Below are 11,211 nucleotides of genomic sequence, written 5' to 3'. Positions count from 1 at the left end.
GGTTTTCATGTTGGTTTATCCAACAACAAATACAGTCCTCATAGGAGCTTTTAATTATTTCAACAGCTGATTTAAAGTCTACTCACATACTATAGCAACAAAGATATGAGTTGCATTGTTAACTCAGTAAAAGTAAGTCTGTCCTTTGGTATGGTAATATCAAGTCACATAATTTTATATGAAAACAAATCTGAATTAATTGTACAGTTTTTTTTACAGATGCTAACATGGTCTGTGATTCCTAATTCCAAAGTAGCAAAAAGGTAGTTGAATTGATGGGTACAGTTAATACCAGTTATTCGCACAATTATCCCTATGTGTTAGACCACTCTCATTTATCACGGTTCTCCTCTGGGATTTCCTGAACATAGTTTGATCAGGTCTTGAGGGGTTTCATTTTGATTTCATTACGGGTTTCCATTCAGCCAACTTGGACACACTTGTCATTGCTTGTGTTTATTTGTGTTTGTGTGCAAAGCAGTGTTCATTAGGTAGAGTGTGGAAAGCCGTCCATACATTCAGGCCATGCAGGCAGGAGTCCTAACGCAGCGATGTTCCCTAACAACACACTCAGCAGCAAGGGGAACAAGCCCCCGCCTGCCTAACTAACTCCCTTAGTCCTTTTCCACTTACTGCGATCTATATCTCTCTCTCTCTCTCTCTCTCTCTCTCTCTCTCTCTCTCTCTCTCTCTCTCTCTCTCTCTCTCTCTCTCTCTGTGTGTGTGTGTGTGTGTGTGTGACTGCTGTGCTGTTCCATGCATCTGTATTGAGGGCCATGTCACCAGTTTTCAGTTGAAAAAAATAAGGCAGTGGTTTACACCAGGTCACTCATTCTTCAGGGATTTGAACAGGGTTGCTGAATTATGTGTAGTTTTGTAACTGTCCCGTTTATTTATTTCCCTCTGTCCTCTTTTGTGTAGATCACCAGAAGCTGGAACGAGAGGCCCGAATCTGTCGTCTCCTCAAACACCCCAATATTGGTGAGTATGTTCTAGTTTAAATATGTTTGGTTTATTAGTAATAGTGTCACATGTTTATTAGTAATATAAATGCTAAATAATGTAATGTGAATCTCTTTCTCTGCTGTTTAAGTAGTAAAGTTTCAACATGTGTAGTTTGTGCTCCTGGGTCAGGGTTGGAACTAATGGAAATAAAGTATGGTTTAGCAGCTCGAGGGTTGCTGCATGTCACATGCTGCTGTAGCACTTGATATGCAACACCATGCATGCAGAAAGCTTATTAAAATAAGCATTGTGCTGTTATGTTCTCAACAAGCACATGCAATAGTACAATCATTTTCTGATCGCATGGGTTCCAATGGTTGAACCACATGACATCTCACACACACACACACACACACACACACACACACACACACACACACACACAAACACACTGAGAAGAACAGAGGAATGTCAGAAATCTAAGCTATGAGTGAGGTTTAAAGTGACCCAAACATCTGCTTAGAGTGAGGTGGAACAGTGTCCCAATGATTAATGCACTATCATGCACTAAATATTAAATTCCCACTAACTAAACAAACAGTGACTAAATGTATGAAATGGATGACTATATCGAGTGAGTCATGGCCACATGCACTGTCTTGTTCAAAACACAAAAAGGGTTCCAGTACACATAGAGCGTGTTTATTAAAAATTCTTTTCACCCTCATGTGGCTGATGAGTTGCTGTCGATGTATAAACAAACGTTTCAGTAATTAGATTGTATCCCTGGTTTCTTTTCAACTTAGATTAGGTTTTAGATTAGTGGGAAGTGGTATCTTAGTAGTTGAGGCTCTGGAAGTTCCAGGGGTTCAAGCCCTAGTACTGGCAAGCTGCCACTTTTGGGCCCTTGAGCAAGGCCCTTAACCCTCTCTGCTTCAGGGGTGCTGTATCATGGCTGACCCTGTACTCTGACCCTGGCTTCCTAACAATCTGGGATATGCAAAAAATTAATTTCACTATACTATAGTGTATATGTGACAAGTAAAAGTTTTTTTCTTACATGTAAGCAGTTCTGTTGCTTGGGATTTTTATTTAACTGCTATAGCAGTAGAAAGTTTCAGTAAATCAGTATTTCACTAACACAAAGCAATTGAGCTGACATTCACAGATATCCACTACGATAACCGTGTTACAATGCATTCATGCAACAAAGAATTCATGCTATAGATAATAACATTTAGAAAACTGTGAGCCATTTGCAAATCTTTAAAAAAAAAATTAACCCATGCATTTAATTCATGATGGATTTTGGCCTAGCATCGTGTGATGAAACGATGCAGATGTTTGCATCACCACTAAAGTTATTGCTTCATTCATTCTCGAGAAGGAAAAAGAAAACTAGACCAAGAATTGGTTAATGTACGAGGCGGTTCTTCTTTATAGATGTGCAGCTAAAACGCTCGTCTCCTCCTGTGTGTATCTTTACAGCTGTGTGTGCGCATTACTGCGTGTATTTGAGTGTGGGAGAAGACGATCTCATTGTCACAGGGAAAAATAACGGACAATAGTATGAGGGATGCTTAAAGAAAGCGACAGAGGGCTCAGGTCTATAATAAGGCCTATAAATAGTGCATTGGGGTGGGGAATGGGTAGGAGCCAGAGGGGGCGCCTGGTGCAGGAGGCTTTGGTGCTCGTACGCAGTAATTATCAGCAGCAAACCCAGTAACGCAGCAAGCTGGAGGAGAACGAGCGAACGGATTAAAGAAACAGTTATATTTTTAAGATACACTTTTTAAAGTGTAAAATATAATTTGCCAGACTCTTTATTTATTTATTATTATTTTTTTTTTAAAAGCCAGACACACACGAGTTTGACTTCGATGCAGTTGAATAACCAAACATGTTTCCAACAGCTGACCCTTTTCTGAGATTAGATATAAAACTGAGATCATATTATAAAAAATATGATTTTATGAATATTCTTAGAACATACCAGGCTCGGACTTAATACACACATAATCATAAATTAACATTTGACAATGTCTAGCTTTGCTGATTTGTTATGATAAATTTCTCCCAACCGTTCTTTTTTTCCATCTATCTTTCCTGCTGTAATGTGACTTGTGTGTTACATATCGGCTCCTTGCACTTCACTTTATTTCCTGAGGCTTTTCCTTTCTGCTTGCTTGCTTCCCTTCAGTCCCTCAAAGGGGCTGCTTGTCATGTTTTCTGCTTGGACTGCAGATAAATGCTGAACAAAGGAAGCAATGGCAGAAAAGAAATTGAGCGAGATCTTGAAAGAACGGAGAACAGAGAGGTCAAAGTGTTTGTGGATGTTGTATATTGTAGTTGATTTTTTCGACCTTTCCCTCTCCTATGTTGTCTTCTCATCCTCTCTCTCTTTCTCTTGCGCAGTTTCACCCAAACATGACTGAATGAAATCATTATTTTGGATGAGGAACGTGAGCTGATGTACGCATAAGAATGAAAAATGCAGTGTGGAACAGAAAAGGCAGAGGTGTGTGAGGGCAAATAAATGGCAGGGATGTAAACGCACGCTCATCAGTTTTCCTTTCATCACAGTATGGAAATAAATCAATCGAAGAATAAAGAGGATGTAAACCTTTTTATAATTTTTCCAGTAGCATGTGCTTTTTTTTCTTTTATACTTTTTGATATTTTAGTTTGAATTCTAACCTAAAATCCAGAAATAGCTTTTAAAGGCTGAGCCAGTGAATGTATTGGTTGGCAGTCGCCCTGATATTCAGTCAGCTGTCAATAAAATATTTACTAGGATGAAAGACTTCAGATCTTGGGTCACCAGAGGTCTACCAATCAGGACATGGAGGTGTCTCTACTTACCTGTCAATCATGGTACCTGCTTATTTCAAAAGCTCCACCTCCTACAATAAAAATGTTTCTGGTGTATTTAATATATAATTACAGTACTTATAAATTAGCCACGTTTTACTAATTTTAAGAATGAAATAGTCTTGCTTTATTGCCCAAAATGTTCATTTAAAGCTTCAAAGATCAATGGATAGACTGACAAATGGAATAGATGGATGATGTATAGATAGATAAATAGACAGATTGATGGTTAGATAGATACCTAGATGCAGGTATAGATGAATAAATAGACCGATAGATAGATGGACTTTATGCAGTTTAAGGCAAACTTGACACCTAGAAAAAAAAAAATTAGTGATTGATTTTTTTTTTCAGTGCTTGTGAAATTTGATAATATTCCAGGTATTTTCATTTGTCCAAATATATTTTTTTTTGCCGTAAATTAAACTGAAAAGGACAGTTAGTCACAGTATTAACATGCTCATACCGATCAGAGTTTCTACTGTGTTAGGAATGTTGGGACTCTGTTTATTATAGCTGCTCACTTAGAGACATCGGAATACGATACGTGCTGCACTGCTACTGTACATACACCCTGTTGGTATAAACCACACAGCGAACAGAGATTTAAGATAAGACTCAGGCGAAATGCTTTGTATTCAGCTGTAACCTTAAGCAGTAATTCTACCTCCTTGTCAGTTCAAGTCCTTGTGTTTGTGAAGTGCCCCCCCCCCACTAATGTTCTTAATAGTATTTTTTAGATGTTTTATGTGGCAGTTATTGACAGTGAGTATGCAATATTTTTAAAAATGATGTTTTTGTGGACAGTAACGTAGGGATTAAAACAGTTTTCAAAAATACTTTGAGTGGCTGAGGCCTGAGAGGATTTAAGGGTTTGGGTGCTATCTGAATAAAACATGGGAGTCTGTGGATTCCTTCCCATTTTTCAAGCAAAGTGTACAATAAGGCAGATACACTTGATGTTGCTCCCCTGTTTTTGAGAGGAAGTTGGTATCAGAGTAGTAGTACTACTATCAGTACTATCAGGTGATGCTCAAAGCTTTAGTGTTGGTGTTACAAAAGAAAAAGTGCCAGGGGTTTATCTGTAGCACCTTTTTATTCGTGTGCCCTTTTCTGTGTTTTCCTCTGCATATATCCAGATGTAGCGATTTCAAGTAATTAATGTGTGCATGTGTACTTATAAGAGCTTTGATACTTCTCAATAAACCATCAGAAAGGGTTGATTTTTGTTTTATATTCCTCTCTTCCTTCTTCCCTGTTTAGTTCTTTGCCCAGTTGCTAAGTTGCTCTTTCTCTCAGGACTCCCAGAAGGCTTCAGCTATTCTCGGCAGTGTTTACTTACTCTTTCTCTCTCTCTCTCTCTCTCTCTCTCTCCCCATCATTTAGCAGTCTTTTCATATTTCTCCCGATTTCTCTTTTCACCTATCTCTTTCTCTCTCTCTTTCTCCCTTGCTCTTTTTTTTCTGCTTTTTGTTTTTCTTTGGGCTTTTCACTCATCTCCCATCTCATTCTTCTTCTCTCTGTCATTGTCTGACTGTGACATAATGATTGTGTACAGACACACACACACACACACACACACACACACACACACACACACACACACACACACACACACACATAGTTTCTAGCCCATGTGATCAGAATATTGTGTTTTAATTGATGTGTTGTGAGAACAGGTTGTTTTCTTAAGTTCATCACTAAGCATGAAGTCATGTTCTCTCTCTCTCTCTCTCTCTCTCTCTCTCTCTCTCTCTCTCTCTCTCTCTCTCTCTATTTCTCTATTTCTCTTTCTATATATACATACATCTCTTTTCCAGTTCGACTACATGACAGTATTGCAGAAGAAGGTTTTCATTACCTGGTCTTTGACCTGTAAGTACACACACACATACATGATACATCAATAGTATAATATGAAAACGAACATGAGCATGCAGCTCAATGCACAGTGGATATTAGTGCATTCACTTCAGCAGTTTATATTGTGTGGTTTGGATCACTGTTCTCCTACACACACTGCCTCCTTCATGCGAGAAGGATTTGCATTGTGTAGCTGTAGGCAGTGTTAAGGGGAATTGGCAAAACCATGCTATTGCAAACTAGAAGTGACTGCTGCACAATTGTATGTGGACATGTGCATGAGTGTTTGTCTTTCTTTTCTACATCTCTGTCTGACTGTCTGTCTGTCTGTCTGTCTGTCTCTCTCTCTCTCTCTCTCTCTCTCTCTCTCTCTCTCTCTCTCTCTCTCTCTCTCTCTGCAGTGTGACTGGAGGGGAGCTGTTTGAAGACATCGTTGCCAGAGAGTATTACAGTGAGGCTGATGCGAGGTGGGCACTCCGATTCTCCAATTTACTGTTGCCGTGGTTACTGCTCTGCGCCCCGCAGCAAGCGGGTCACACACACTCACGCACACATTCGCGCACACAGACATATGCGTGACCACAGCGTTGTGTTTTAAAAGCACACAGTTAGTGAGTGAGGAAGTGGAAGCTCTCGTAAGTGCAGTAAAACCAAAGTGCTCTTTAATGATGCCATTATGCAAGCGTTATTAGCTGAGTTATAACTTGTCAACAGGTAGAACCACCAACCCCCACCCCCCCTCTATTCTCATATCCCCTCTCCCACCCATCCTCCCATCTGCTTTTTTCTCATCCCCCTCGTTTCTTACTCTCTGTTCACGGCACTCGTCATTGTTCCCCCTCTCATTTCCTCCTTTCCTTGCTTTAGACTGATGTGTTTGCCAGCCCTAGCAGCTAATAAGCACCATAATAGGAGTTCTATTGACTGAATTTGTTTGGGTGACATGTCTTTCTGTGCTGTGACTTTCATATGGCATATGACTTCTACCATATATGTGCTTTTCTTCCAGTACTTCTGTCCGAACTAAACAGGGAGCCAATTTTCGCTTAATAATAGGACTGCACAATATAACATTTTAAAATTGTTTTAAAAATGTTTTTTATTATGGAAATCACAATATATGAGCACGTGCACCAAACTGCAGTTTTAATGTGGATAGCATTATGATTATCTCTGTGGTTCCAAGTCAAAATCTGAATATAAATATATATTTTTTATTACTGTTTTGCTCATGTTTATTTTGATCAACTTAATAATATGAAGCACATATCATTTTTTTTATTTCTCACCACATTGTATGACTAATACCCAATATTTTTTTTTTCTGTCATCATATTTTATAACACAGTTATTTTCCCTTGTTGGAAAGCATTCTAGTTTTTACTCCATAGGGGTACAACAAAAAATAGTTTGCTGTATCGTATGGAGCTCCGTCCAATATGTTCATGGCCAGGATTCCAATAGAGCAAAAATTGGCTGTACTTTTTTATTTTTATTTATTTTTATTTTTTTTAGAGGGAGGGGTGGCAAGGTATCAATCAAGGTGACACCAGCCGATCATGGGCACCTTTAAGCTCATGTAGGCAGAAATAGGCGGATGGCACTTCTCTCTGACATTTCTTAAGCAGCAGTTTAAAAAGATGCACTTTGAAAGAAAAATTTATTACATTAAGTTATTACATCTGAAGCATACATTACAGTTACAGTGTATTTTAATAAATCACAAAGTATATTATAATCCCAATGTGATTATGATTTTTATAATAATTATTAAATAGAAGCTATATTCAGTATAATCGTCGGGTTAAATATTTATTCTCTGACACGAAATGAAACATCTCTTGAATGTTATTGTGTCATCTGCGTGACACTGAATCCTCACTGATAGACTTTACATACACTGTGCGTCAAGCTGGTCCTATTCCTCTATAATGGATTATGTGCTGTTTGGCTGTAATATAATGTCTGCATAGCTGAGTTTGTGTTCTGACATTTGAAGTGGAAATGGTCAGTTAAAGCAACTTCGCTTTAAATACATGCTTTTATTCTGCAGAAGATAAAGCATTCATTTACAGTATTGAACTCAGTGCTCAGTGGAGGGGATTGGAGCTGAAACCAGGGTGTGTGGGTGCAGGACTGAGAGGAAAGGAGCCTTTTTTTCCCCCCTGAACACTGGGATGCTTGCTTTCCTGGGAAAGGAATGTTGGGCTCTAAATTCAACCAAATTTGGGCAAAGAAAATTGCTGCCCTTTTCGATCATGAATAGACATTCTCATTCTTTTTTTCTCTCTCTTTGGTATCGTCATCTGCCCAGTTTATCGTTTATCTTCTTTCTTTCTTTCTCTTCTTTCTCTTCTTTCTTTCTTTCTTTCTTTCTTTCTTTCTTTCTTTCTTTCTTTCTTTCTTTCTTTCTTTCTTTCTTTCTTTCTTTCTTTCTTTCTTTCTTTCTTTCTTTCTCTTCTTTCTCTTCTTTTCTTTTCTTTCTCCCCTCTCTCTCTCTTTCTATCTGTTGCTCATCTCCCTCCCGCCTTATTTTTTTCCTTCCACTCTTCTCAAATATCACTTCAATTCAATTTGCTTTATTGCTGTAACAATGTTATCCATCTGTTTGGCCAAGGCTCGGTCAACTGCAGACAGATGAACATGTGCTGTACAATATATTTTACCTCCAACGATCAATGGCTATCCGTTAGCTCTCTTTATGAGAGGGAGAAGTCTGACTGGAGCTTGTAGTCAGTAAATACATGCACATCTTCTACATTTATTCATTTGCCAGATGCTTTTCCATCCGGCAGATTACAGCATATTGCTGTAGATCTGAGCATTTGCCAAATAACCAAAAACAGGTGCAAACATGACTCAGAGAGCCACAGTATTTTATTATTTAAGAGTACTCAAGCGCTCAAGAGTGTTCCAATCTTTGGTCACAGAGCTGTCAAAGTAAAAGGAACTAAAGCAATAATGTTAATACACATCACTAGTGGTAAAGCAGTAACATCCCAAGAGTTTTGTAACAGTAGCCAGCATGCTATGCAGTAATAAGGAACTGAGATGAACAAATGTTTACCTCAGAAAGTGTTGGTGAAAGCGAACCCATCTAGATCTACACACTCGCTTTCTGCAGAAATAAATAACAATGCCTGCATTTTGAAGTGTTCCCATTTGAGGGTCTCTTTTTAACAGTTTATCAGAGTATAAAATGAATGTGTTGAAATTATGTGAATTTTTGCCATGACTTAGCTTGCACTAATTTTCTCCCTTTTGTTTCTTGCTCTCACAGCCAGTGCATCAATCAGATTCTCGAGAGCGTCAATCATATTCACCAGCATGACATTGTGCACAGAGACCTTAAGGTGAGTTAGTGCCTATTGCCACGACAACCACCATCAGCTTTCACCAGCTTTTAATGTGTCCATGGTGATGACCCGTGTTTCTCTCTCTTTTTCTCTCTCACACACACACAAACACACACAGGCGCACACAAACTATTATAAATCTTTCCATTATTAATGGAAAAAAAGATGATAAAACATGATGAAGATAAAAACATAATACGTTTGCTTAGTCTGTGTGCAGATTTTTAGACCACTTAACTCCTCAACCCAAGAGCACAGACCTGCTACCTTTTGCTGTAATAAGAAAATTTTCATTTGAAGAAAAACATGAGGTTGTAGCCCTCAGCAGGTCTTTGTTTTAAAGGTGATGGAAATGTTAACTAAAATGCAGCAACTCTTGCAGGCTATTTAAGCCCTTAGGCTCTTAATAGGTGTTGGGGTTCAGCACACTGTTGCAGTAGAACTGTCTGATTGAGCTCTGTGTTTTATATTTCTGGTTCCATTGTGTGCACGGTGTTGCAAGTGCAGACAGGAATGTCAACTTACAGACCCTTTCTGTGCACGTAGACAGAGTGAAGTCTTATTAACGTAATGCTTGCATCTTATACACACACACTCACACGCGCAGTCATACACACTCTGCTTATTCTCATTGTATGTGAGTCAAATTTTGAGTAGAAGAGATCTTTATTACGCTTCTGGTTGCCATGGTGAGAGACGTGATATGACTGTTTTCATACTTTCCCAGACTAAAAGAAATTCACTTATAAGCCTTCCCATTTTAGCCATTTCTGTGCTTTTGAGCCACTCTCTTTTCAAAAATCTAGCTTCTATTCAAATATAACATATGAGTTTGGATAGATATGTAATGACATGTGATACATTTAAAATTAATAAGGTGTTTCATGACTAAATATGTGATCTACTATACGTTCCTTTAAGCTGAAGGTTTGGAATCCAGTTCTTGTGGTAACATTGTCCAGACTTGGACTGAATGCATTCTTAAATGGAAAGATGCTATTACCTTTTCAGTGTGAAATGTCAAATGGACCTTGCTTTTTATATTTCTGTGCGCAATCATTCAAATACATGTTTGCATTTAAGTTTGCTACTGAATTTGAATTATGGCTTAAATTATGCCCTTAGAAGAAATTTAATTAGTATGTGAATTAAAATTAAAATGGAAAATGCTGCTATATAAAGTGAAAATGCTTAATGGTGATTGGAATGGACATCCAGCACTGGTCTAACAGAACAATGCCTAGATTAACAGGCTAAGGTGTTTTAGGAGATGAAAATGTGCTATTCTAATAAATGCAATTCTAATGTGCTATTCTAATAAATGCAATGGCTGAGGGTCCCTAAGGCCTTGAGGTGGCAGAGAGAATTCTCATACATATTTACACCATGGATCTTTTAAAATTGCTAACTGTTTAGACTGTCTGGGGTCTGTTTCATTGCTGACAGAAAGACAATAGCTAGCAATGCTGCTGTACACTGTAGATGTGTGTTCCTCTTGTCTTCTCCTAAATTTGTACTACTTTGTCACATATTGTCTTGATGTAAGTATGATTGCATAAGGCAGGTTTTTATTTCAGCACGATTCTGTACTTAGGAAGGAATCTAGGGATATGGATTTCAGTATAATGCTGACTAAGTAAAACATATATTTAGAGTATTCTAATATTTTTTGTTAGAATTATTTATCAGGTCACATGATAATTGTGGCTCGTTTGCCACACCCACATAGAATGAAAAGTTTATTCTCAAAAAGCTCGACTTTATCTGCATTACCAGCCTACATGAAAAAGAACAGGAAAAAGAATCAACCTCTGGAGCTGCTTAATCTAATAAGCAAATTACTGACATTCAATTCAGCTGTATTTAAGAATGTGAGAATCTACAAGTCTTGTGCTTTTGACTCTGTCACTGTAAACTGCTAAACGTGTGTGTGTCTGTGTGTGTGTGTGTGTGTGTGTGCGCAGCCTGAGAACCTACTGTTGGCCAGTAAGATGAAGGGAGCAGCAGTGAAGTTGGCTGACTTTGGACTGGCGATTGAGGTACAGGGAGACCAGCAGGCATGGTTTGGTAAGAAACTAAATGTTTGATGTTGGACATCTCTTGCTTTATTATAGGTACTTTTTAAAGTCAATTGCAAGGTGGAAGCAAATGGATATTTTGGGGACGTTACGCTTAC

The 11,211-nt window shown here is 38.3% G+C and overlaps 1 protein-coding gene across 22 annotated transcripts in view; it reads left to right on the top strand.

Moving 5' to 3' along the window:
- Window positions 1–11,211, top strand: part of camk2g1 (calcium/calmodulin-dependent protein kinase (CaM kinase) II gamma 1) — a 59,644-nt gene that overhangs the window by 30,974 nt on the left and 17,459 nt on the right. For all 22 annotated transcript variants that reach the window (XM_046853870.1, XM_046853862.1, XM_046853865.1 and 19 more), the window contains 5 exons: window positions 922–981; window positions 5,637–5,691; window positions 6,081–6,146; window positions 8,960–9,032; window positions 11,000–11,102. In XM_046853870.1, the coding sequence (XP_046709826.1) occupies window positions 922–981; window positions 5,637–5,691; window positions 6,081–6,146; window positions 8,960–9,032; window positions 11,000–11,102 (357 nt within the window). The remainder of the gene's footprint in view (window positions 1–921; window positions 982–5,636; window positions 5,692–6,080; window positions 6,147–8,959; window positions 9,033–10,999; window positions 11,103–11,211) is intronic.

This window comes from Silurus meridionalis, chromosome 7, assembly GCF_014805685.1.
Source record: "Silurus meridionalis isolate SWU-2019-XX chromosome 7, ASM1480568v1, whole genome shotgun sequence".
Taxonomy (NCBI): Eukaryota; Metazoa; Chordata; class Actinopteri; order Siluriformes; family Siluridae; genus Silurus; species Silurus meridionalis.
The sequence above is the reverse complement of the archived record's forward strand: the minus strand, read 5'-3'. Positions and strand labels throughout refer to the sequence as shown.